Consider the following 27,749-nt stretch of genomic DNA (forward strand, 5'->3'; position numbering starts at 1 on the left):
CATTGAAAACAACTTTTTTTTTTTTTCCAAGAGCAAGGAAAAATCTTGCAACAAACATAAGCTTGTATCCAATTTGGGTACAAGGCAAACATAATTGTAAATCTTTAAAGTGGCTCGGTCTAGTCTGCTAGTCCATGACTGTACACCCTCGTTCTAGAATTTGTTTCATTATAAACAACAAGCACAATCCCCCCCCCCTCCCAACAACCCTTCAGTAGTTAGCAGCCCACCAGAAGAGCGTTTTTAAGTTTCGGGAGACACAGCACACAATCAGCCCGACACCACTACGAAGAGTGAGGGAGGGGGGAGAAAAAAAAAAAAAAAAAAAATCGGATCCAATTATTAATAACCAGCATGTCATCACAATACAATATATGCAAGTGAAAAGTAAACCCCACCCCCAAAATATTGCTTCAACAAGAGGGGTGAGGGAGGGGCCTTCCGCAGCCGTCTTATAAGGACAGCGAGGTCATCGCCGCCGCCGCCCGTCCAACGACTTTCAGCCGTAGCAGCTTTGTACAGGCTTCATGTCAATATACGTACATATTTCAACTCAATAGACGCCAAGGAGAGATACAAGTGTTCAAATCAAGTGAGCAAGCTCATTGGCAAAGAGTGGTGAAGTATTACAGTGGAGGTATCGAACTGTGTGCGCCTTTCATTTTTACTTTGTGAGCGAGGAATTGAGCCTGGAGACAAGGAAAAAAAAAAAAAAAAAAGCTAAATAAAACAACCAAAATATAGTCTCAATTGTGAGTGTTCAAAATAATGCAAGAATGGAGTTGAAATATTATTATTGTGTGATTCCGGGAAAAGTGACTCTACAATGACAAATGCCACTTTCCTTTGAAGCAGCGTGGGGGAATACATTAGATACATTTTTACATTCTTTTTCGTTGTTTTTGCATAGCATCCAAATATTTTTGTAATATTACTATATCAGGACTTTTTCTTGCAACAAAAATCAGCCTCCACCCAGACATTTTTTCCCTCACATCTGCCTTTTCTCACTTAATGTTACATTCAGACTTTTGACTGGTAACGCCCCCCCCCCCCCTCGAACATTGCAACTTTATTCACATAACGGAATGTGGAAAAAAAAAGGAAAACAGCTGCAGTATTAGGACAGAAGTGAGTTTTTTACCTCGAAAACCTTCAACTTACAATTATGAATATTTATTTTCACCAGATAGCATTTTTTTATAACATTATAACTCACACACCCCCCAACAGAATACTGCCGCATTCCTCTTGTGATAACTTTTTCCTGCTAAGACGCAATATCTGATTATTAGTGCTATTACAAGAAAAAAGTCCTAATTTTCATATTAACTGAATACATAATTTTAATAGGAAAAGCTGTAATATCACAAAAAGTTTGGACCTTTTCAGCATAACATTCAGACTGCATTCGTGTAACATTACAACTTCCTTCTCACCTTATTATCATTACCTCAGGGGCTTTACTTTCTCATAATTTTATTAAGTCGGGATGTTAATAGACCGGTAATACAGTCATAAAAAGTCGTCATTACACGAGTATTACTTGCGGCTTTGAATTTTGCTTAGAAATTATTTTTTGTCAAAACTGTTGTAATTGTGCAAGGGGGGGGGGGATAAAAGCTGTCATGCTAAAGCCATTAGAAAGTCAGAATTTTGAGAACAAGGACATAATTTTACTAGGAAAAAACTGAGGGGGGGGGGGAAATACCACTACAAAATGTGTACAACTTTTTCCACAGAAAGTTCTGATATTTACTCTTCTTCTGTAATTTTGACTTTTTTTCCTCTCAACACACCACCTTCGTCTCGTGACCCGAATGTTTTTTTTTTCCCTTTTTTCAGCGTGGTCCTCACAACTCCGACACGCTCATAAGACTAAAACGTGGCGAACGTCCAAAAAGCGCATTGGAAGCTCCGAGCGGAAGAAAGCTCATCATGAACTCAAACTGAAGAAAAAGGGAAAACCTTTCAACATCAAAACAAATCATTTAAAAAAAAAAAAAAAAAAAAGAAAGAAAAAAATCCCAATCAGATTCAATTCACGTCTTTTTTTTTTTCTCCTTTTGATATAAGCGCCTCGGCCCCCACCACCACTGATTTGTAAGCTTCACATTACAGGGGAGTCACGAGCAACCAGGACGTACAGTAGGTCCTTGGAGGGGGGGGGGGGCGCGAGCGCTACAGTGGACACAGGAAGTCCCTTGCAGTTCTCAATAACCTCTTTTTTTACTCTGCTGAGTTCGTTTTGAAACAAGAATTAAAAACGATGGCAGCTACTTCACTTTTTTTTTTTTTTTGGGGGGGGGGTGGTGGATGGGCATAATTAAATTAAAGTCACATTAAAAAAAAAAAAAAAAAAGTGACATGAAGTCCTGTCGCGTCTGCCTGCCACCGTAGGAGCCCTTTCACCCTCAGAGGAGTGGGGAGGGGGTGCGTCTGTGTGGGGGGGTCAAGGGGGTCTGTCCACGGTTAATCATGGCTTAGCTCTGCAATGGGTGAAAGAGGGTTAGCCGGAGGGGGGTTGCGGGCGGGGGACGGGGGGGGGCTTGCAGGAACCTGTGCGACCCTACGGGTGGGTGCGTTTGTGTGCCAAAAGTGTATTTGCGTGAGCAAGGGAAGGAGGGCACAAAAACGAGTGGAAAACAGAAACAGCAGTATTTCTCCCAGTCGTGATATGAAGGCTTCCGTCAGAAGTATGCACACTAATCGTTCAAACGCGTATGTTTGTGTATCTGAGTGTGTGTGTCGGTGCGGGAGACTACCAAACAAAGTGTGCTCGGGAACACTTCAGCAATGAAACGTTGCCGCCGACGCCGACGCGTCCTTCACGTTTTCCGCTTTTGTGTGATATGTCGAAGCAAAAAATCCTTTGCTGTGGGTGCGGGTTGCCAGATGGTGGCGAGGGGTGACTGTTTAAAAAATAAAAAAAAAAATCAAAACAAAAAGCAAACCAAACAAAAAGCACCCCCCCACAGTGCAGATGTGGTGGCGGGGGCCGTAAAATCCCTCAGTAGTGACCGCGACGATCCATAGTGAAGTCAATCCTTCCAAATCAGGTTGCCAGATTGGAGGAGCGATGGAAGAATGTCACTGTGGGGGGGGGGGGGGGGGAGTGGACATTACAGAGTACCCGTGCAGCTGGCTGACGCAAACATCCTGGCTTTTGCTGTTTCTTCTCAGAAATTAAACTCCTTTGTTTGCATGTTGGAAGCGGGGTCGAAGTTGAAGGTTCCTCCTTGAGTGCTTTCCGGGATCAAGCTGGAATCTTCATCGATCTAAAAGTGGAAGACGAGACCCACGATAAACTTCCAAAACATTCAGTTCACGAAGATTCCGTTTTAAAATGACTTCCCTTTTTTTTTTTAAACTTTCATAAAGGTCACAGGCAAGACACAAAGACAAGTTCACAATCCCGAGGTCCAAAAATGGTCAAATGGAACAGCCAAGATTTACCGTAATTTCCAGCCTACAAGCCGCGACTTTTTTCCTCACGCTTTCAACCCTGCGGTTTACGAGGCGATGTGGCTAATTTGTGCATTTTTTCTAACGTCCGCAAGGGGGCACTTGACCGGAAAAGGTAAGAGTGAGACGGGTGGAATATATGCGCCGAGGAAGTGACTTTTACCGGTCCGGCCCTGTTAGCGCTGCGCTACCGTGTTCCTGCTGTGTCTCAGTGATTTTTTTCCGGTATGTATCTTTTTAAAACTGGCCCTGTTAGCGCAGTGCTCCGGTTAGCGCGGTGCTTGCGTTAGCGCGGTGCTAGCGTTAGCACGGCGCAAGCATTAGCGTGAAGCTCTTTGCGTACCGTCTTTGTAAATATCTGGTGTTTCAATGTGGACACTTGCAGCTTTTACACGGCTGCGGCGTATGTATGTACCAAATGGTATTTCGGCTCTGTAGGCCGGGAATTGCGGTACTTTTTACATTACACAGTATAACAGTGTTCAAAAGACGAGAAACAAAAAAAGCCTCATCCACACGAGTGCTGGGATTCCCCCAAAACGCTTGTCGCTTTTCCAAGTTGAAAAATACGGCAGGCGTGCTCATTAAGCAGCAGCCCAGTGAAAGAACTACGTTGCCCAAATAACGAGTGCAACTACTACCAGATAGTAGTAGATAGATGAAATATGAAAGTAGCGTCTCGAGACAGGAATCACATCTGCAGCTTCAAAAGTGTTCTAATTTGGAACATGACAGCAGCTCAACTTGTACTTGTAAAGTGTTTCCAATGGAAGCCAGATTGCCGTTTGTTCACTTCAATACTGGACTAGTTTGTCAAGATGACACGTAAATTGGAAAAGCAGAGTGGAGTTTGAACCGGTCGGGGTTTAAATACTTTAAATGCCTACAAATTTAGCAGTAAAAATCCAGTTTGAGCGTTGTGGACTGTGCCGCTTAGTGGAAAGAGGTCTCTGATCTTTGGATTCTGAGGATTTTGTGTGAACTTACATCATCTCCTGAAAAGTACTGATCGATAATCTCAAAGGCCAGTTTGTAGATGTCTTCATTTTCATGCTGCTGCAAGTTCTCGATCTTCTCCAAACCTGAGAAATCGGGGAGGGGAAGAAACGTTGTAAGGGTGGCCGATTCCCAGGCAAACCAACACTACACGGCACACCACGCACCGCCGCACTCCTCGATGATCTCGGCGATGGTGCTGGCTTCGTCGCCCGCCATGATGAGGATGTTCTTGAGGCCGTCCAGGACCACCTGCACCACCTGGGGGTCCTTCACCAGCATCAGGTTGCAGAAGGGCGGGATGACGTTTTTCTCCACCAGGTACTCCACCTGCACAAACACGCAACTGTCATTCCACATATGCACTCACAAGAGAGGTGGGTCAAGTCCACATAGCTTATGAAACTGATCTTAAATAGTGACCAATATTATCGTGACAAGAGGTCAGAACGGGCAGGCGCAATTAATTGATTAAGTTGATCAATTGAATGAAGATATGCAGTTAACAAGCAGCTGCCCCAGCAGCGATTGGAAACAAATTCCGGCTCAAACTAGTTTGCGGCTGTGGAAGTCGCACGTTTTGTTGACGCGCAAGCCTGAAATGCTAATAATGCTGAAATACAGAAAACCATTATGTGAGGGATATTTTCCAACCCCCCTGCAAAAAAAAATAAAAGTAAATATACACACACATACACAAGTGTCATGTTTATAGCTACTGGTGGAAGGTAATTTGCATGAGCGTTCTAAGGCTGGAAAAGTTCAAGTCCTACTTTGACTTACAAGTGCCTCAAGCCACAATTTTTTTCATTTTTTTCAAATTATAAGCCACCGGTACTGACTGAGTTCATCACCACTGTTTAAATGCACTTGTAGAAAAATCGAACCTAACTCACTTATAAAGACTACAACGATATTACTCGTGATTTTCCAAATAAAAAGTACTCACCCTGCTTTAAGTGCCCAGTACGTTTTCACAGTTTTATCCTGTTGGATTCCAATATGAAGTTTGTAAAGCGTCAAACGTTTCCCTGTAACTCTGACACTGCGTCCCGCTCCGTCCAAAATCTTAATTCCGTGTACATATCCTTGCATGAAATAGTTGAGACCTCTCTCTTGGACAAGTCTGACGCATTTGGCAAAAAAACATACCGCAATATTATCTGGAATACGCGATAGAGAATTGACTTCAAACATGTTCTGTTCAATCGCCATTTTGGAAGCTTGTGGGACATGGCGAAGGAGGCGGAGCTCAAGATCGCCATCAGAAAGGTCCATTGTATGATTTGTGTTGCAAGACAAAATTTGACTTACAAAATTTGGATAGACAGCTGTCCGAGTGAAGCGACAAATACATATAAAAGGACAGCCAAAGTACCTTCAATTCAATTGTTTATTACACGGGAAGAAACCACAACAATAAAAAAAATACACTCGCAAGAATCATGGAGTGCTGCTAACACCCACAAACCAGAATGACAGAAGGCCTCTGACATCACTGACTCGAAGTCATGTCAACATTAGCGATGCCAAGATTAGTTGACTAGTCACGACTTGATCGTTGTCAATCGAAATTGTCAACAACTTAATAGTTGACGACGTCGTGTCCCCGCCAAATATGTGTCAAGACTAAGCGAGTGTTGTCTGCCTTTTGCCTGCGACGCGCACGGCTCACCTGGTCTTTTCTTCCACTGATGGTGAGATTGCTGATGGCCCACGCCGCCTCCTTCTGAGTGCCAAAGTCGCCCTGCGGAGAGACGGGCTGTCACTAAGATGTTTGTGACGTCGTTATTTTGACCACACGGGCCCCAGGCCCAACTGCCACAGAGTGCAGTCGGCGCAATAAAACGAGAAAACTGTGAATGGGTTTGAAATGTGACAAAAATAGACCTTAGCCAGTTGGTGAATGATCATGGGGATGAGTCCAGCATCGATCACAGCTTGGACCTGCTGCTGGTTCCCGGCTGTAATGTTGGACAGGAACCACACTGCTTCCTACAAATCACACCCCCCACCCCAAAAACAAACAAAAAAAAAAAAAAAAAAAAAAAAAAAAAGATCAGTCATATGTACCGTAATTTCTGGCCTATAAACCGTGACTTTTGTCCCACACCCTTTCAACCCTGCGGCTTATGCGGCTAATTAGTGCGTTTTATTTCTAACGGCAGCAAGGGGGCACTCGAATGGAAAAAGTGCCGAGGAAGTGACCTTTACCGGTACGTTTTTTTGTTTTTTTAAAATCAGCCCTGTTAGCGCTGCGCTAGCATTAGCGCCGCACATTGCTGCTATGTTACTACCGTGTCTCGGTGATTTTTACCGGTATGTTTTTTTGTTTGTTTTTTTTTGCCAGCCCTGTTCGTGCTACCGTGTTGTTGCTATGTCAAGCTAAGTTAAAGTATTAAAACTTCCATCTTTCTTTGTAAATATCTCGTGTTTCAATGTGGGCCCTTGCGGCTTTTACACAGGTGCGACTTATGTATGTACCAAACGGTATTTCCTTTACAAATGTACTGCGTGAGGCTCAAAATCAGGTGGGCTCTGTAGGTCGGGAATTATGGTACAAAGATTCCCTCATACATTCGCACACGGGCAAAACCCAATGTCAGAGCATGTGACTGCCATCGTGATTATCCTGTATAATCGCTGTCAGCGCTGGCTGCTATCCAAGTCTATTATTGAGTACAGCCCTGAGTCAGTGGCCATCAGTGCCCCTGTCGGACAGACGTAAAAGCAGATGCTTTTGACAGTATGTCAACGTTGAGCATTACATATATCACGATTTATGATGGCGACAGTTTGACCTACTGTGACGTAAACTGGCATTCCGGAGCTCATCACATACAGGTTTGATGACATGAACATCAGTCGTGTGAAAGTAAAGCTCGTCGTCTGTGACCACCGAACTCGTGGTACCTTATTGATCTTTTCCTTAGGGTGCGTCAGCAAGTTGGGGAAGTATCTGAGGACATCGCAGTTGAGAACAACTTGCGTCTGTTCGTCAGTGCCGGTCACGATGTTTCCCACTGCACGCAGAGCTGCCGTCTGCACATTGACACACAGCACGGGAAAGGATGATTAAATATGTAATCTTCATTGATTCATCTTTGAATCTGGAGTCTCACCTGCACTTTCACTTCCTGGTGGCTGAGAAGAGGCACGAGAAGCGGAACCACACCAGAGTCAATGACCATCTGGATCTGCTCGTTGCCACCGTCCGTCAGGTAGGACAAAGCCCACACGGTGTCGACGAGGATCTAAACACACAAAATGGCAGCAATGAACTCTGCCAGGCGCACAACCGAGCAAGTCTGTTGAACTGGACAGACCGGACGACAGCAAATGAACGATAACCAACAAGGTTCAATTGTCGAGGAAAAAGTGGATCATTCTGGCCACTGTGGCTTTTTCCTCAATCGGCGGCGAATCCAAAGAGTAGAAAAGCACAAGAAGAACGAACAGTGTGGACTATTTCCAAAACAATGAAGGGACATTTTTCAATTTTGTCACCAGGTTGCAAGATTGCAATCGAGTATCCTTTGCTAATTTCGCCAGGAAGCACTCAAAGATGCTTGAAAGTATACAGGCAACGATAGTCCTACTGATTGATTACATTAAAATGAACTTCCGTGCATCCGTTTTGGCAGCAAAAAGACTCAAGGCTGCGTCGCTTTAAATATAAAGTAAATATTGTTCTCCAAGTATATTTTATATTCATGAGTTCAACTTGTTGGCGGCAGGCTGGATATTATTGGTTATTATCTGCAAAAGTAATTTTTGTAGTGGAAAACCAAGGGATATAATTTTTTAATTGACCATAAATGTCGGTTCTGTCCCAATGTTATTCACTTCCGATTCGATATTAGGAATGACAACAAATTTAGCTCCAGTCACCTACGACTGAAAACTAATTGCAGAACAATGCAGGATGAGATTACATGGTTCAGTTTTATATGGTCACGTAGCTTCAAGTGCAGCCGACGTTGCGGTAGCAAGATGATAACCACCCTTGTCTTCATACTTACATTTATATCCGTGTGATGTATGAGAACGCAGAGGGCAGGTAAAATCTGTATGGAAAGGAGGAGGAAAAAAAACTAGGTTACGAATTTGCTGAATGAAGGGGGGAGGAGACGCAGCATCAATCAAAAAGACAAAACAAGGGTGAGTAGCGAGAGGAAAACAACGAGCAGGAAGTAGCTGTCAAAATACGATGAACCTCCTGTGACAGGCAATCTTCGGTGACTTATTCAAGAGTCTTCAAGGATTCAAGGACTCTGTCAACACACATTTAAGCATGGTATGGCTTGCAATTTGACACCCAAAGTGGGGAGGTTGATGAAGGAGGAGACCGTATTGTTGATCAACCAAAGTAACAAGTTTGTGCACTGAAAACAGTTGTGAGGATAGAGGCTGCATCACTGGGCCACACAGTGACACTTTGGACTGCGAGCTTGGTCTGTTTCCCTCTCGTGCTACAGAGTGCCGCCTGCAGGATGGAGATGTGCTCGCAGTATCTGAGGCGGGGGCGGGGAAGTGATCTGCATCTACCGTTTGTGTTCACACATTAATTGTACTTATTCTCCTGTGTTGGTTTGGTGGAAGGCTGTTTTTTATCTCGAGCGTGTGTGTGTGTGTCCGCCAATTATACTCAGGTAAGGTCGCCTGCAACTATGTAAAATTCTTCTGGATGTTTGAATTGTAGAGAGCAGATGCTAGCGTTAGCATGTAAGCAACGATTCCAAATACAACTTGTGAACCCGTGGGTCGGAAAATGTGGGCCGCAACAAACAGTTTCAAAGCACAAGTTCTTCGGAGTGTCGGCGATCCAGTCTTTGTCCACTTACCTCTTGCACCGTCTCCATGGGCGGGGGCGGGTCCTTATTGCGACAGAGGTTGACGATGACCCACGTGACGTTGCGCAGGAAGGTGATCGGGACGGAGGGGTCGATGAAGGATAGTAGCGGCTTGACCACGCCGAGGGAGATGACGTAGTCTCTGCACTGTGGTCCGTCACCTACAGTCAATTGCAAAAGGTACCACTCGCCCAATGTTAGTGTTTGTTCTACATCAGTAACTGAGGAGGTTGCGTGTTCTGTAACTACATTTTTAAAACTCCGTGGAATTGAAGTAAACTTTGTCATTCACAGAAATATTAATAAAGCAGGCAGAAATAAATGTTATTCAGCAATGTGAAGTATGCCACTCCACAGACTAAATGCAAGTGTAAGGAAGAAATTTTAAGACTTTTTTTTTTTTTTTAGACCATTCACTCACAAAATGTGAACACTAGAAACGTTTTTTTATGGCTTTTAACTGGCATGATATTTTTCAAAATGTTTTGCAAAAATGGTTCTTTCGCAGGGATAAACAAAATGTTTCATCGCTGCTTGCAGGTGGCACCAATTATTTGTTTTTTCCCCTTCAATAATAACTGGGGGGAAAACTACAGTACTTGTTGAATGAATATCCTTCTAAAAAGAATAAAATAGTCAAAAATAGCATCAAAAAGCATGAGTGAGTGCGCTGCATGCAAACAGGGTACACTGACCTATAATGTTTCCCAGAGCCCAAACGGCTTGTTCACATACGTTCTGATGAGGAGAGCGGAGGAGTCGCAAGAACAGGGGCACTGCATCTGAAGAAATACAAAACAAACAAGAACACTCAGAATGACAAAACAAAAATGTCTTGCGGCAGACAAAACCCAAAGAGCAAAAAGAACTAAGAGTTGATTCTCGGCAGAAGTACAGAACACAGTCAATACATTTATTTTTCATGAAGAATTTGGTGACATCAGATATCTATAACAGGGGTTCCCAACATGGTGTCTGCGAACACCGGGTAGCCCCCCAAGGACCGTGAGTATCCTTCATCTAAGAATAGCTCTCCATTGGTGGGACATTATGCTTTCATAGGAATGTTGAAGAGATCATTTGAAAATATGAACACTTGCAAAGATTGGTCCAAACAAAGTGGTGTATACTGGTATGTTTCAGTTTCATACTCGGTTAAATCACTGTTGAAAATGACTGTGATGTTCTTAACATTGCCAGTGTCTTCACGTGGATGATTATCATTAATGATTATCAACAAATAATTCAAAGGTCATTTGAGGCGTGCATTCGTAGAAACTGTGTGCAGTAGAGTAGCATAACTAGCAAAAAATAAAACAAAAGAACTCACGAAATAATTGGCAAAACATAGATTATACACTATGGAGGTCATTATTGCCGCACCAGCATACCACAACGCATGCCGCGAACATGTGAATCGCGCTATGCTATTTGTTTGCTGCCGTGTGATCACTTTAGTTTCGATGTGACACCGTGATGTACAATATTGTCAGTAATGACCCGCTTACACAAGCACCGTGGGGCAAAACTGGATCTGGGGAAATTTCATTATTCGCAGTGGTGCAAGGAACGTAACCCCCGAGAATAACGAGTGAACACTGTGTGTGCGGCTGCGCCAATTTGAGTAACCCATGTGTGCAGAGTCTTCGTGAAGACGAAACCTATGTTTGCCGGGCAGTCTGCAGGCAAACACAAATAGCTAAGGGAACACTGACACGGGCGGGTGTCGGGTCAACTTACTGGATTTAACCACAGCTTGAGTCTGTACCGAGGTCCCAGAAGCAATGTTGGTCAGAGCCCAGGCTGCCTCAAACTGGAGAGAGGGGCTGCAGGGCATCAACAGAGACAGTTAGGGGGAGATTCATCGTTTGGGAAGTCGCGGGGGGGGCGAAGACACAATGTGGAGAAATGTGCCAAAGGAGCGACGTGACATGCAAACAAGCAATCGTAAATTTAAAGCAACAGCGACGGGCGCTCATTTTAATGTGACACTGGTCGGGCTGCCACTCCTTCAAATTCCTCCAGTTCAGATATTTATCTTCAGCGAACATGAGGTCCTGGGAATTCTGGACCTCCAAAAGGCAGGAAAGCTGTTATATCTGGGCCAGACCACCCAACAACTAGCTGCTGCATTTCTTCAACAAACAGAAATACGGACGACACGGAAATACACACACGCACACACACAAGCAGTTGACTTAAATGTTTCAAACTCACTTGTCGTCTCTTTCCAGGCAATTGACTAAAATAGGCAGAATGCCAGACTTTATCAAGTCGTCAATAGGGGGGTTTCTGTCGCTGGAGAGCAATTTCCTGACAGGCACGAGAAACAAGCTCATGTTAAAAAAGACCCGGTGCCGCGACGCGTATTCCCACCTGAGTGTGTGCGGTCCAGTGCGAGTGTGTGCGAACTTCTCACCTGGCCGCCTGCACAGCACTGAGCTGGATGACTGCGTTGTCGCTGGTGGCGTTCTGACAGCAAGAGGAAGGGAAATTGGCGTGCCTGACAAACACTTGAGCTGTCTCCTAATATTTGACGTGAAAAGAAAGGGAACTCTTACCTGTAGGATGGCATCAAGTGTAACATTTTGCTGGAAAACAAGATGGGGGAGCGTATTAGAGAGAGATTCCAAAAGCATAATGTGTGTCTGGGCGTAAAGATAAAAACTTTGATGTACAGTATATGTACGTGTATATGTTTGAATCCATTTCCTTTTAAAATTATTTTAGCACCTTTTGATACTTTGTCGCACAATTAAACATATCAACACTGACTCATAACAGACGGTATTTTGACTCGTGTGAGGGATGTTTTTGAAAGGTAGGACAAGAGGTCAAGGTCAAAAGAAACTATTTGAAATGTTTTCTATGCCTTCAAATGACAAAACGAGGAGAAAATGCGGCTAAAAACTGGCGGTCCTTGCTGGAGAGCCAAACATCCACAACACAAGGGCATAAAACAGCAAAGTCATTCCAATAATTTCTATCATTGTTCTCCAATGTCGGTGTATGTTATGAGAAACAAAAACAGCTTCAGAGCAAAGATTTCATAAAAATACGCCACAATTGACTATTACAGCTACAGTGAAAAATGGAAAAGCTACACGTAAAAATGTCCCTGCAAAAATAGCCAAAAAATTAAAATTCTATTGAATTTGTTGTTGTCGTCACTTATTCAAGACATTCATAAACTCCTTCATTTATTTAATGCAGTTGTAACGGGTGGCAATTACTCACAGATTTTTTCGACATTATGCCATTTTGCATTAGCATCTAGCTAGCAGGCTTTGTTGTATTGAGTGGAATAGTATTTGTGTTGTAGCATGACCCCCAAGGCTGAGGTCACGCCTCACACTGACTTTAGAGCAGCAAACTGGTGAACGCCGTATTAAAGGTGCCAAGCTTAGTGGCCCTCCATTTTTGCCTGAATCGATTCATGAGGTAACGAAATCGACAATCGCGTCAATCCACGTTTACCCCTTTGAAGTCGGAGTCGACGTCAGAGTCCTCCAGACTCTCCTCCTGCGGGACGTTTCTCTTCTTCAGTAGGTGTTCGTCCCGTTTGTTCTGTCAAGGGGACAGAAGAAGTCGTGAAAGGATGAGTGGGGGTGGAATGCGTTTAGGCATTCATGAATTCTTTAAGCAGCAGTGAATCCAGGCCATCCTCAAAGAAATTGCTCTTTTTTTTTTTTTTTTTTTTTCCCCCTGGGGTAAATGAGGCATCACAGTTGGAAGTCCCAAAATATACGCCTGCATCCTTCTCGCCAGAGCGTTAACACGCATGCATTGTGAACGTGTACATAACATACACACTCTACTGGTAGGAGGAGATTCCCTTGGCCTACATTCTTGTGCATCATGCCGCTGTGCGTCAGCGATGACTAATCAGCCTACTGCACTGTTTTGGTCCTGACCCGATCCGGCTCTCTGGAATGCGCTAGACTAAAGACCTCCTCGGCGCTGCGTGGCCATGACGACGTTTTAGGGCTAATGGCTCTTGCCTGCGAACTCCGCACACCCGCTAAGTCCTGACTGACACACTCAAGAGTGCCAAATCATGGTTACTTGACCCACATTTTTGTAAAATCCATCTATTTTCTTAGCCACTTATCCTCACGAGGGTCGCGGAAGTGCTGGGGCCTATTCCCAGCTGTCAACGGGCAGGAGGCGGGGTACACCCGGAATTGGTTGCCAGCCAATCGCAGGGCAAAAAGAGACAAACAGCCGCACTCGCAATCACACCTAGGGACAATTTACTCTTCAATGAATGTTGCATGTTTTTGGGATGTGGGGGAAAACAGGGGCGCCCGGAGAAAACCCACACAGGCACGGGGAGAACATGCAAACTCCACACAAGCGTGTCATGGAATTGAACCCGGGACCTCAGAACTGCGAGGCCAACGCTTTACCAGCTGACCCATCGTGCCGCCCCTTAGTAAAATTATATTACGACGATCGTGTTTGCAATCAGTCCTGTCTTTATTTCGACCCAGTGCACAATTTGAGCCCTTTTGGTGTTTTTTGTTTTCTTTGTGTTCATCTATTCTAAATATATCTCAGCGTACTGACAATTTAATATAATCATTTTTTCGGAGGGAAAAAATACACCAACGCTTCTTCAAACTAGGGAGGAATCACAGAGCAACTCACGATTGACAACTAGAGGTGGTAGCACGATACAGCGGCAGCGTAACAATTAATATGTCGTTTAGAAAATACAGGAATTGTACTGTTCTTTGGCTTTTCTGCGATACTTATTTCAAAATAAAAGAAAAAAAGAAAAGAAAAGAAGTTATGTGAAATTAGCTGACTGTCTTTCAAAGCAGTAAAACAATCTTCTGCTGAAATCCCATTATAGACTACAGCATGTCATGTCAGTATCCAAGCTGCTTATCCTCACATGGGTTGCAAGAAAGCTGGAGCTTATCCTGGCTAGCTTCAGGCGAAAGGCAGACTACACCTGGAACTGGTCGCCAGTCAATCGCAGGGCAGATAGACACAATCATTGAGCAGGAATTGATCCCAAGCTGCCCCCACCATCACGTACCACTACACCATCACTGACTTGTGGCTTATGCAGTGATGCGGATAATTTGTGCATTTTTTTCCTAACAGCCGCAAGTGGGCACTCAAGCGGAAAAGGTAAGACTGAGACTGGTGGAATATATGCGCCGAGAAAGTGACTTTTACCGGCTTTGTTAGCCCTGCGCGAGCTTTAGCGCCGTGCTAGCATATGGTTGCTGCATTACTGGCGTGTCTCAGTGATATTTACCGGTAAGTTTCATTTTAACCGGGCCTGTTAGCAGTAGCGTTAGTGCCGCGCTAGCGTTAAACTCTTCCAGTGTACTGTCTTTGTAAATATCTTTTGTTTCAATGTGGGAACTTTCGGCTTTTACACAGCTGCGACGTACGTACGTATGTACCAAATGGTATTTCCTTTACAAATGTACTGGGTGTGTTTTATAACCAGGTGCACTCTGTAGGCCGGAAATTACGGTACCAATTGTTGGTCAAGAATGTCAAATCCTCGCCTGTACTGCTAACAAAGCTTCTGCGGTGGCAGTAGTTTGATGGTGGCACAGATCATTGAGTATTTCCATGATTTCCTATTGAAAAGGTATTTTGGAGACGCAATCGCATCGAAGGTCAACACAACTTTAGTGGTATCTTTTTTTTGGTCACCTGGAAGCAAACCTTGAAAGTGTGCACAGGCGTGTTTTCCTCACCTTTCTCAATTCCACCGTCACCTCGTTCCGATGCCTTCGCATAGTCTGTGGATGAACAAAAATGAGATTAGGAATTTTAAAACATTCGGTTCAGATTGGATAATTTCCCGTAGCAACCCCCGACGACCGTTGTGGGTCGAACTCTGAAAACGAGCATTCGTTACAGCACAGAAGTGATAAGAGACGATTTGGATTAATTGCAGCATTTGAGCATCCGCTGGCGTTTGCCTGTTTGAGATCGTGTGACTCTCTCGAAGGGTTCATGTTGCCTTCCCAAATAGCCTCTTGCATAATGTGCTCGCAGTCAAAATGTGGGAGGCTGCGGAGGTGTCTCCCGATGAACTGACGCTCGGCAACATGGAGAGACCAAATGATTGATGAGAAAAATGAGAAACAAACAATACCTCTGGGCTCATGTCAAAAGCCAATTTGACTCGAAATGCGGGGGGCACGGACAGCCACTTTGTATCCCATCACATCATCTGAACGCAACGTAGCCACTAAGTCGCTTTTATGGTGGGACAAATGGTCCATAGCAAAACATCCGTCCATTTTCTTAGCTGCTCATCCTCACCAGGGTCGCGGGAGTGCTGGAGCCTATCCCAGCTCTCAATGGGCAGGAGACGGGGTACAACTTGGACTGCACTCCGGTTTCCTCCCTTTTGTTTTGAAAGGGATCGCTCGTAAGTGACTTTTTAATACATTTCAGGCCCCGTTTCACCAAATGTTACATCTGAAAACGAGTAACAGGTGGTTTACTACACCCATGTGGTGTTGGCTCGGCACGCTTGGTACCCCGGGTACCAGAAGTCGTGTCTTGTTTGGAAACCCATTCAAAGTAGCTACAAAGCAGCAAAACGCGTTCAGACGGCGGCCGTGAACGTCACGTAAAGATGTGGATGGTCAATAGAAGGGCGCCAGTGTTCTCCGAAAAAGCTGCAGTGGGAGGCAGCATGAGTGATGAAAGGGAATTAACATATTTCAGAGGCTCACAATGTGACCTATACTGTAAAACATATTACTGGATCGTACACAATGCTGCATTCATGGTCGGGTTGCCCATTCAAATTGATCAAGCTTTCTTGCTACGTTGCATTATTATTAGCGTTCTTTCCACCATTAAAGACTAACAACGCATGCATTTTGCTTTTCCTGTCGCGTCTTTTGCAACTTTTAACCCCAAAGAATGACCAGCCAGGGTGTTAAGAGGTTTTACGAATGTGACAGTTCTACCCTGGAACTGACGATTTCCTACTTCCATTCATTTCTGTTGGAAAGTAAACTATGTAAACAATTCCACTGTACTGACAAGTGTTGGACTTACAGTATTTCATCGTAGGGTCAATAAAACAAACAGTGTAGGAGTGATCGCGAAATTATGAACACTGGCAACCATCTTTGTGGAACTTTCCCCAAAACACAATGAGCACCACAAATTATGAAATTCTTCAGAACAAATAAATCAATCAACACAATTGATTACTAAAGTACACGACAAAACATTCTATTGCCAACACTGCTTTTCTCACGGATAAGGTTCCAATCCATCCATCCATTTCTTCGCCGCTTATCCACACGAGGGTCGCAGGAAGTGCTGGAGCCTATCCCAGCTGTCAACGGGCGGGAGGCGGGGTACACCCTGAACTGGTTGCCAGGCAGTCGCAGGGCACATGGAGACAAACAGCCGCACTCACAATCACACCTAGGGGCAATTTGGAGTGTTTATTTAATGTTGCATGTTTTTGGAATGTGGGAGGAAACCGTAGTGCTTGGAAGAAACCCACGCAGAAACGTGGAGAACATGCAAACTCCGCACAGGCGGGTCCAGGATTGAACCCGGGACCTCAGAACTGTGAGGCCAACGTTTTACCAGCCGACCCAATCATACATGACATAAAAATGGACAATCTTGTCACATTCCTAAAACATATCTTGACGGTTTCGATCCAAATTTAGCATTACTATGTTGGTGAGAAAAGAACTTTTTGGAAACCTCATAGATTGGGCACATAGTTGCGAGTTGGCATCACCTCGAGCTAAATAAATAGAACCATGTCAGTAATTGATCCATCTGTAGTCTGAGTCATCTGTTTAAACAGGGACCAAGTTGATGTCGCCCATCGTTGCAACTCTAAAAACAGATAAAACTCTCACAGTGGGACTGACGTAAAAAAGCCCCCCAAAACGTCGGGGTGGGGGACATGCACTCAAGCAGAACCTGCTCCGGAAAAGTTAGACATCCAGGAGGCCTGAAATAGCATCAGGAATGCATGGCAAAGTCCATCTGTCAAGGCGGCCATGTGCTCGTTCGACCAACTCCCGAGCACGTTCAAAACAAGCGCCGAGTGACTGGGCATGAAACTGCAAGTTTTGGTTTTTTTGAAGTGTGTTTTGGCCCAAGGCTGCCGTGCATTTGCGATTGCATTGCACGAGGGTGAGCTCAGGATTACCAGTAAAAATCAGGAAGCAGCGGGAGTGGTGCTTTATCCCCCCCCCCCCCCCAAAAAAAAAAAACACGACACTTTTGATTATTCAGTCATTATTTCGTAACCCGGTTCTATAAACTGTATCTAGAAAATCTTACATTTTATAGATCTTGGCGGTTTTGTACACAGAATCTCCAAAACAAGTTGAATAGTATAGTGGTCGTCATACTTTTTCACTGATTGATTACAGGGCGATGTTCAGAGTATTCGGAGTAATAGTTGGTACTTTGTCAGTATTTGCATAGTCGGTGTGTGGTAAAAACAGCTAAGTGAACACAACCGTGTCGTCACAGCATGTGATTAATGCTTAATCCCGATGCTCACTTTAGCTAGCGCCGAAAAACAACAACGATGAGTAGCCGATGGATATCGTTTCGATTTTTACCATCGGCGTGTTGCAATTCGAGCGGGGAAAGAATTATGTAAGAACCACGATAAAAACGTTGCTCGTTCGGGGACTCGAGCTACTCGGCAGCAAACTGATAAGAATGTGGGGTAATTCTCTCCCCTCCACCCCACCCCGGGGCCAGGGCCCACCCTTCGTGCCGAGTCGCCGGTGTCCAGCGACCTAGCCGGCAGCGTTAGCCGCCGCTGACAGCAAGCGCCGTCGCCAAGCTTCCACTCGCTCCAATCCAACGCAAATAAGTCGCCATTTGCAAAAGAGCCGCAAACACGACCGGCCGGGCGATCGTAATCCGACTCGCTCGAAACGCGTGGAAACGTCCAAAAAAAAAAAAAAACAGGCCGCCAACAACTCCAAACGCTAGACGAGGTTAGCTTGTAGCCGCCCCCCAACCCCCCCCCCACGCCCGGGAGTGAGGCCCGAAAAGAGCCGCTCGAAAAACCGCTCCGACCAGTCGCCGAGAAGTCTCCCACACTCGCCGACTCAACTGGCCGGCCGTCCGGCTCACCTCGACATCGCGCCCCTTGTTCTTAAAGCTCTTGATGCGGTGGTTTTCCAAGCCGGCGTTGTCTGCCATGGCTGTGCGCGTGAATGTAGAGGCTGGGGGGGTGGGGGGGGGGCGGGGTGCTTCTCTACTACTGCTCCGGCTTTTCGGGATCTCCTCCTGGAGAGATGACACTCGGGCACGGCAGCTCTCGTCCTGCTGCTGCTGCTGCTGCGGCGGCGGCGGCGGCTGCGGCTGCGGGGCTCCGGTGCGGGCGGGCGGGCGGACGTCACGAGTCACATGGCGGAAGTGACGTTACGCTAGCGTGAAGACTTGAAGTCTGAGGATCCAGAACGGATGAGTGTCACTTCAGGGCTACATTGTGGAAACAAATTGAAAAATGCATCTTATGTCAAGCAAAACGCACGGTTACAATTGGAAAGAAAAATATCATTGCATTTTTTGTGTGTCAAAAGATTTAAAAAAAAAAAGGAGTACAATTATTAACTTGTATATTTTGTTTGGTAAATTTCACATTCTCAGGTCAATTCCAGTATTTAAATTATTCTTCACTGAAGTCAATAACTATATAAAGTCTATAATAAGTTAATTATTGATACACATTCAGAACTAATCAAAACGGAGTACCAAGAATTTATTTTGTTTATAGTTTTTATTTTAAGTTTTTAATTATGTTTATTTTCATTTAATTTATTCACATTTGTTATCTGTTGCAAATGAATTGGAGTGCTCGATTGTTTGTACATAAAACGTTCAATAGAAAAAAAAAAGATCCTTAACGGCTGCTTGCAATGTTGTGCTGTTGTGTGATACATATTGCTTTACATGAATCTGCATTAATATGCGGCCGGTGAGTGGGCATCTCATTCCTGGAGGTCTGTCACAATTTATTTTTTACTTGAAAACTTGACAAATTATTTTTGTGGTGGGAAAAGAAAACATTTTCATCGTACGTATTGCTTTTAAATTGACAGAAAAGTGTATACGTGTGTATATATATATACAATTTTTTTAAGTTTTTTTTTAAGAGGACAGATTTTATTACTTTTAGTTATACAAACACACACACACACAGTGAGAAAAACGAGTATTTGAACACCTTGCGATTGTGCAAGCTCTCCCATATTCAATACACAAAAAAAATATCTCCGCTGGACAAAAACTATTTTTGGGAGCATTTTTATTTGTGTGTGTGTGTGGGGGGTAATTTTGTGAATTTATTTTTATGTTTCGCTGATTTTTGATTAATCTTTTCAGTATTCAGTATTAGTTTCCTTGTAGTAGTATTTTTTAATTTATTTTCCTTTCAATCCAAGAGAAACATCGTTTCTTTCCAATAATACAAAATATATATACATATATTGTGACTAAAAGTGATTATTTGTATCAAAAATTTTTAATGGAAAAAAAATAACTTTAAATATTTTTCCTTTGCACTAAATGACAAAGTGAGTTTAATAGATGTTAGCATAAAAAAATAATCCTAAATAAATGCACTGTATATAAAAACCACTACCCTTCAATGATTCAATGGGAAAAAAAAACTAATGATTCCTGCAGACACAAACGTTTAATCAACAGTATTCGGATTTGCTTGTACAATCACATTATTAGTGCAAACTAAGACAAGTATGTACGTAGTTGGAAACGTAACTGTCAACACTTCAGCAGCAAATCTGCAACAATATAAACCACAGAGCAGCTCAGCCTCACACCCAAGTGACACCACTTTTGATAATATTGATATTTAACAATAAATACACCATAAAATGTTAAGGTACACACATCAGGCGGAAGGGCACAGGAGTCGTTTGTGGAAATTGTCTTTCAGTCTCGACAGGTACCAACTTACCTCAGTTGAAATCATAGTGACAACTGCCATGTTTATGGAAGCAAATATGTGCCACCGGGATTTGAATTTGAAATGTAAAGTCATCAAATTTACAATAGTTGTATTTCAGTGTAACTTTTCAATGTTAACAATTCAGTTATCCAGTGACTGACTGGTTCTGACCTGAAGTAACCCTGCCTGGTGGCACAGACGGTGAATTTTAGACACCGATTTGTAGCCGGTTGAATTGTTAGCAATGAAAAGTTTCACTGAAATACATTTAATAATGTGATCACTTTACATTTCAAATTCAAATCCTGGTGGCACATATTTACTTCCATACATAGTTTCTTGTTTTTGATAATGAACCTCAAACTCAGGTCAACGCGAAAGTCACTAAAAGTAAAGAATTAAGACGGATGTGTGAATAGAATAAATACATTTCTATGTCAGTGCGGGCCTTTTTAAACAAATTACATGTTCAAAAACACACACACAGAGAAATATCCCAAGAAATGGCTTCTGATCCTGAAAGAATCCACTTTGGGAAACCTAGATTGGAAATCTTAGGATGCTATTAGAGTTCGAATTCATCATGACTGGATCGTTCCCCCCCACTCGGAAATATGCGGAGACTGGGGGTGGGGCATCAGCCGGAGATCATCAGCCAATCGCGATCAAAGAGAAGAGAAGTGACACGGCGTGCGAGGGTGACGACGACGACGATGATGACGAAGACGGCTCGTTTAGAAGATTTGCTGCTCAAAGAGGATCTTCTCGAATCCTTGCGGAGGCGTGTGGTAGAAGTCACTGAACTGGCAGTCCAAGATGGCGCTGTCGTCCACTGGAAAATGAAAAAAGTGCGAGGCGAAGGTCACTTTTTAACGTTCATTCGGTGCCGGAACGTGCACGCTGATTAAATGAGCATTTCAAAAATTTTACACAAATAAAACTAAATTCAAAATATGCACACTTACATAATTACATTATCAATATTTAAAAAAAATAAATCAATATTTGCTTGTTTGGAAGTAAGAAAAAAAAAAAAAAAGGGGTGGTGCAAGTTTAGTAGCTGTGATGCAAAAATGTATTTTCATGATGCTTTAAGTGCACATGGTGAATAAATTTCATTACATTAAATAAATAAGAAAAACTTAACTGAATCAAAATCACTCAAAATAATAAACCTAACAATGTGCATGTAAAATATATTTTTTTTAATCTTCGATGTAAAAATAGACATTCTTCTAAGTATGGGCACAATTTCATTTTGATGAGAAATCATACATCAACTCAAAAGTTAAATAATATAAATAATTCAAATACATAAATCAGTGAATTAATTGCATTATGTGAAATTTCAGGTGACATTTCAAAATGCGCTCAAATATTTTCCTGAAATTTATATAAAAAAAAAAAAGTGCAGCATATGCAGGTAAAAAAATGTATCAAAATTTAATCCAGATGTAATCTTGATCACACTTTTGATAGCTTTGAAAATATAATAAGAATCTGTTAAAAATTACACCTTCAAATGAGGTCAGATTTGTTGATGAATTTGAAGGCAATTTTGCATTCTTTGATAATAGCCTTTGATTTAAAAAACAACAGATAATCCATTTTTTATTTACGTAAAATACACAAAAATAATAATCCCGTGTAATGCTTTGCCACAACTGACAGGTGAGCAGTTGTCCTGATGCGACCCCCCCCCCCAGTGGATGAGGAAAAAAAATCCTCCTTTATGTTAATACTTATGGATCTTTGTTATAGATCTTATGTTAATACTTGTGAAATATTGTGCTAGTGTATAAAAAACAGATGTACTCACCATAAACAACGGGATACACAGTGCCTCTTATCCCTGACGCGGGACAATGCATGTTCTTCCCATTCAGGTACAAGTTCATTTCCACGTGATCGTACGTGAGGCCCTGTGGATGACGTCCGTATTAGATATCATATTCCAAATTTTTCATACTTTATGAACGCATCCTCAACCAGTGTTTTCAATGTCTCACTGATGACAATGTGCGACTTGATGCTAAATATTTCCAGGAATCTTGTAACATTTCAGTGTGGGCACTGGATACATGTGATGCTCCGTGCTTGACCGAAGTGATGTTGAGCATGTTTTAGGAAATAACAATATTTAAAAAAAAAAAAAAAGTAGATCGAGATATTGCACCATTTTTCGAGTGCAGCTCCCTCTGCTGGATCTGGTGGGTCACTACCCCACATGCCCAAAAGGGAAGCAGACATTATTCATAGTACTACAGTATTACACATTTCGGCAAAATGTTGCATGACGACAATGCTTGTTACATCCTCATTAGTTCATATCCAGCGTTTTGAATTTAAAGTTAGCTAGGTCATGCTAATAGTCCATCCATCCATTCATTTTCTTTTGCCGCTCATCCTCACGAGGGTCACGGGTAGTGCCGGAGCCTATCCCAGCTGTTCAACGGGCAGGAGGCAGGGTACACCTTCAACTGGTTGCCAGCCAATCGCAGGGCACATAAGAGACAAACAGCCGCACTCACAATCACACCTCGGAGCGTCAGATTAATGTCGCATGTTTTTGGGATGTGGGAGGAAAGTGGAGTGCCTGGAGAAAACCCACAGGCACAAGGAGAACATGCAAATTCTACACACGCGGGGCCGGGATCGAACCCGGGTCCTCAGAACCGTGAGGCCAACGCTTTCCAGCTGCGCCCACCGTGTCGCTGTATACAATCATTCAGAGGCAATTTTAACCTTTTTTGTGAGATTTGTAGTTCAGTTTTCCGATTCCAAGGAGCACTCACCACAATGTCGCCCTCCTGAGGGAGATTGTTGGCGGGCAGGCGGGTCTTCTCTTCGCTGTTGTAGACGACGCAGCCGTCATGTCTCAGGACGAGGCTGTTGCAGTCTCGGCCTAAAGGCACTTGATTGAGGTTGGCTTTCTGCGTGGCCACGCCCACTCCCCACACACCTTTTAATACACACATACACACGTATCAACTGGACGGGATTCACCAACGCGACAGAAACAGAAAAACCAAGCAGTCTCTGTGTACGGTAGCAAAATCTAAGTCTTAGGTATAGATATGAAGAAATATCCTATTTCCCGTACGACAGGGCGCGCGAGTTTATGACAGTTTTTATTCCCCCTCCTCCTGTTCCTGCACCAAAGGCTCAATTGATTTCTCGGATTTATCCCCATCTGATGAAGAAATAGCAGTATTGGTTGATCGGGAAGACGGAGGAATACTTCCATACAGATTTGAGGAGCAGCGCCCCTTAAAATTCGTAATTGTCGATAAAAATCTTTTCAAAACACCATTAAATGAGAGAGGATTAACATCACATTTTCAAGATGCAGGACATATTACATGACCTACTGGATACATTGTTAATCCAAACCACTGGAATTTCCCTTTAAATTAAAAAAAAAAAAAAAAAAAAAGTGTTTTGCTATTAGTACGCCCAAAATTAGCACAGTCCTCTATGCACGCTTAAGTTAGCTTTGTCTTCTTCTACAAGCAATTGAGGTAGATTCAGATGCATTCTGGTGGAGCTGCAGCTGTTTAATGCTCAGTCAGAAGACCATTACAATAGTCAAGTCTACCTGCAATCAAAGCATGGATGAGCTTCTCCTGGTCTGCTTGACACATGCAAACATTCAAACTCTGGATATGTTCTTCACATAGTAAAAAGCTGGTTTTAATATGACAATTGAAAGTTAGGTGGGAATCCGAGAACGCCAAGGTTTTCGCACTCTTTGGTCAGGCAGACGAGGTTGTGCGGAAAGGCCAGTCGTGCAAACTTGATTTCTGGGCTTCTTCTGCGCTATTCAGTTACTTGATTTTATTTGACAGTTGTTTACTTATTTTTACACTTTTATAACAGTTTTGAAAAGTTGACTTATTTTAAGATAGCCTCCCTCTCCGCTTGTTTCAACACGAAACCCAGGTCATGTCGAAAGGAGACAATTATGTTTGTCCTCTATTACGCCGAGCTTATCTTACTGTTTGACTTCTGTAACTATTAAGAATATTCAAAAAAGCAGAAAAAAACATTGCCTGTACAGCAAATAAAGCATTATCAGAATCACCAGTACCCATTAAAGCATAGCGGTTAACCTCAGAACCTCTGTGAAACACACGCGAGGTGGGAACTCACCAGTAGACTGGATCTTGAATTCAAAATAACTTTTGTTCTGGTGCAGAGGAGCGTTGGCCAGGCACGCTCCGGTGCCACATATCCTGCGGCCGCTCTTCACTATGACGACATCGGTGCCTGCGGTGCAACAGAAACAATCAGTCAGCCCTTTAAAAGTGAAACGACAAATGCAAGCATGTCGGAGGAAGTTCACCACAGATTAAGTTGAGCAGTCGAGCAGAGGGCATTCTCTGTTTATACGAAAATTAAGCCAAACTTGATCACAGGACAGAACCCGGCGTTGACTATCATGCTAACACAGGAGTTAAGTCATAATTACAGAAAATATTTGGATGGAGAACACGTCAAGGCTCTAAGTGGAAAACAAACAAAACACATGAGTGTGCCGTTCTTTCGTCTGCCACCCAAATTTATAACCTTGAAATGTCGTACGATATGAATTGGCTGCCACCATTTTGTCATCCGGTAAAATAAGCATTGATGCTGGGGAATTTTCACTGGTCCTTGTGTGAGTGTGATATTTGTCGTCCGTAGAATCCTCTAAAATAGTTTGCATCATGACTGCTTGTTCAACTCAATGAAGACTAAGTAAGTCCTTTTTCAAAATGGGGGGCACCCCACCTGCGTGGAAATAATTATACCCCCAAAAAGGGGACACACCCCAAAAAGTTTGAAAACCACTGGGCAAAAGGTTCATCAAAAATTAGACTTTACACTAATGTTATCAGCCAAAGATTGATCTCATTGATCAACTCCGAGTCGCTGTTGTATATCTGAATCCAAAAGCTAGTTTATATATATATATAATTTTTTTGTTTTTTGGTCTTTCAACCTAGTACTGTAAATATCCGACAGCCATCAAAGTTGTTCAAAAATAAATAAATGTTACCACAATTGGAGAGACAAAATGATACGTAATGCACGGATCAGACGAGACAAATTTGCTCTTTTATGATTGCACTACTGCTCTAAAATATTCTATTCTAATACAATTTTTATTAATTTTTTTACGATCGCTGGGCTTTATCTTGTCAACTCAAATGTGGCCAAATACTGAACAGATGTTACCGTGGATGTGACAACACGAATGCAAACTATTACAAGAAGAAAATGGGGGGTGTTGGTGGTCACAGGTGCTCAGGACAGGAAAAAACTTCGTGTAAGGCTTACTTGAGGTATGTTGACATACTTTTTACATGATACCGCTTGCAAGCAATCAACAAAACATTACGTAGCCTACCAAGCTCGTCCCACTGCTTGTGGTTATGTGCAAACATGCTTCCATTGTGTTGAATAGATCATATTACTAGAGCAGCGAATTTCAACCTTTTCGGAGCAAAGACACATACTTAGTAATACTTTACAAGTGGAAAAATCTCACGCCACACCAACAAACAAAAACTTTTTTTTTTTTTTTTAAATAGATACTTTCCTTGCCGTATGTCTTTACTCCCATCTAACAGAAAACAATTAATTTCTTCTGTCACCATGCCCCACGGGCATAAATAGATGAACAATTACATATCATTTAGTTAATTACATTTTATTAACATTGATAAAACAAACTCAACAACGTATTAAAAAACTAAAACTGTGAAACGCGATAGAAAGATAGACATTAAATATGGACAGCTTGTAGCTAGTATCAAGTTAGCTAATAGCCAAGGAGCAAAACACGCAGGTTGAACGAATACAGTGATATCAATGTTTCCACGTAAAACCAGCGCGGAAAATGTAAAAATGTATTTACCCATGCGATGAGTATCTAACTGAACAGTGGGCATTTCTTTAAGTTGGATATGCCCCGAGCCCTCATCCCCGCAGCAGTTGAGACAACACGTAAACATCGCCGCCATCTTCCAAAGCATCAGAACACGCCGCGCTGCTTCCGGAAAGCGTCCACATGTGAGGCCGCTTTTAACCACAGCGACACCCTGAGGCGGAGGTCGGAGTTACATTGCCCCCCCCGCCCATCCAATCACAGCGGCAACGATCGGCAGTTGCTCCTGATGGCATGGAAACAAGGGAAGACAAAAAAATAAAAAAATGAAAAAAATCCGGGGCGAAATTTCCAACACGTGACTTGCTGAGTATTGGATATAGATGTTACATAACCAACGCGTGGGTTTCGAAGGGATGCGCGTTCATCCTAATTAAATGGGAATTTTATCATAAGACAAAAGCGCATCGCTTGCACGAGAGTTGCATCACCAAGTAGACGTTTACAAATATAAAAAATTCAAAATTGACACAGTCAAAACGATATTGATTTAGAAATATCTGTATTGCTCTTATAGACACAGTACATAGGGAAATAGTGTGTGTAAGTCTACATAAAACTACACAGAACACAGCAAAGAAATTAATCATCATGTGGAAAAATATGACACAAGCGTGACATTACCAAGAACTGGACGTCCCTACAAAATGGATGAAAACAAACAAACCAAAAACTGGTCTGGCAGTTTAGTACGCGACGACAATCTGCAGTGTTCTTCATATATCTGGGGGGGGGGTCTGAAAAGACGGAAGCTTTATTTCTCACACAAAACATCCAAAATCAACTATTAAAAAAAATGAAAATCCATATTTACATGTGCATGTGGCAACATTATGAACAGTTCCAAATACCAGTCAGTATTTGGATATATTTTCTTGTGAATATGATACTATCAATCCATCATCAATAATTTTCTTTGCCGCTTATCCTCACGTGGGTCGCGGGGAGTGCTGGAGCCTATCCCAGCTGTCAACGGGCAGGAATCAGGGGTACACCCTGAACTGGTCGCCAGCCAATCGCAGGGCACATAGAGACAAACAACCACACCAAGGGGCAATTTAGTGTCCAATTAATGTTGCATGTTTTTGGGATGTGGGAGGAAACCAGAGTGCCCACCCGGAGAAAAGCCACACAGGCACGGGGAGAACATGCAAACTCCACGCAGGCGGGACCGGGATTGAACCTGGGACCTCAGAACGTGAGGCCAAAACTTTACCGTGCTGCCTCAGTCCAATTTATATGAGAAATATATATAATTACATGCAATTGTTTACATTTTACTGAAGAGAAACTACAAAAAAACAACAACAAAAAAATCCACCGTGCCGCCATGATACTAAGTATAAATATATAGGAGTCGGGAACCAACGGTGCACGGGCGGACTCAAATGCAGGACTCCAAGACGAGGACATGATGTTCAGTGGGTTTTATTATAAGCAGAAGTTGTGCACGACAACACAGTCCAAGAAGGCAGGATCCAAAACACGCGAAAAATGTCCGCTAACTATGAGTCAACTAAAGAGCATAACCAAAAGCGTG

General features: G+C 43.0%; 2 protein-coding genes across 2 annotated transcripts; both read right to left on the minus strand.

The window, feature by feature from the left end:
• Positions 1-865: 865 nt before the first annotated feature.
• On the minus strand, positions 866-18,736 carry kpna3 (karyopherin alpha 3 (importin alpha 4)). The gene is made up of 17 exons (XM_061841589.1): positions 18,438-18,736; positions 15,041-15,085; positions 12,792-12,881; positions 11,876-11,905; positions 11,734-11,786; positions 11,532-11,627; positions 11,055-11,140; positions 10,010-10,096; positions 9,306-9,475; positions 8,484-8,528; positions 7,584-7,715; positions 7,375-7,503; positions 6,352-6,456; positions 6,137-6,208; positions 4,629-4,791; positions 4,453-4,547; positions 866-3,278 (listed from the first exon to the last, which is right to left on the minus strand). Exons 1-17 carry the CDS (start codon positions 18,504-18,506, stop codon positions 3,180-3,182), a joined length of 1,566 nt encoding a protein of 521 aa, XP_061697573.1. The 5' UTR covers positions 18,507-18,736; the 3' UTR covers positions 866-3,179.
• Positions 18,737-19,985: 1,249 nt separating this feature from the next.
• LOC133512430 (SPRY domain-containing protein 7-like) lies at positions 19,986-26,336 on the minus strand. The gene is made up of 5 exons (XM_061842048.1): positions 26,180-26,336; positions 24,430-24,546; positions 23,073-23,239; positions 22,097-22,199; positions 19,986-21,109 (listed from the first exon to the last, which is right to left on the minus strand). The coding sequence occupies exons 1-5, from the start codon at positions 26,295-26,297 to the stop codon at positions 21,012-21,014; spliced, it is 603 nt and encodes a 200-aa protein (XP_061698032.1). The 5' UTR covers positions 26,298-26,336; the 3' UTR covers positions 19,986-21,011.
• Positions 26,337-27,749: the final 1,413 nt, after the last annotated feature.

The sequence above is a fragment of the Syngnathoides biaculeatus genome, chromosome 14 (assembly GCF_019802595.1).
Source record: "Syngnathoides biaculeatus isolate LvHL_M chromosome 14, ASM1980259v1, whole genome shotgun sequence".
Taxonomy (NCBI): Eukaryota; Metazoa; Chordata; class Actinopteri; order Syngnathiformes; family Syngnathidae; genus Syngnathoides; species Syngnathoides biaculeatus.

What these genes read in the sequence shown, in the direction of transcription:
- LOC133512430 (XM_061842048.1), bottom strand. Translation starts at nt 26,297, where the DNA reads ATGCTTTGGAAGATGGCGGCGATGTTTACGTGTTGTCTCAACTGCTGC. An exon ending in ATTCAAGATCCAGTCTACTG is followed by an intron (nt 23,240 to 24,429) that starts GTGAGTTCCCAC and finishes GTGTATTAAAAG; the next exon opens with GTGTGTGGGGAGTGGGCGTG. An exon ending in CTCAGGAGGGCGACATTGTG is followed by an intron (nt 22,200 to 23,072) that starts GTGAGTGCTCCT and finishes CGTCATCCACAG; the next exon opens with GGCCTCACGTACGATCACGT.
- kpna3 (XM_061841589.1), bottom strand. Translation starts at nt 18,506, where the DNA reads ATGGCAGACAACGCCGGCTTGGAAAACCACCGCATCAAGAGCTTTAAG. An exon ending in ACAAGGGGCGCGATGTCGAG is followed by an intron (nt 15,086 to 18,437) that starts GTGAGCCGGACG and finishes GTTCATCCACAG; the next exon opens with ACTATGCGAAGGCATCGGAA. An exon ending in CACTTGATGCCATCCTACAG is followed by an intron (nt 11,787 to 11,875) that starts GTAAGAGTTCCC and finishes TCTTGCTGTCAG; the next exon opens with AACGCCACCAGCGACAACGC.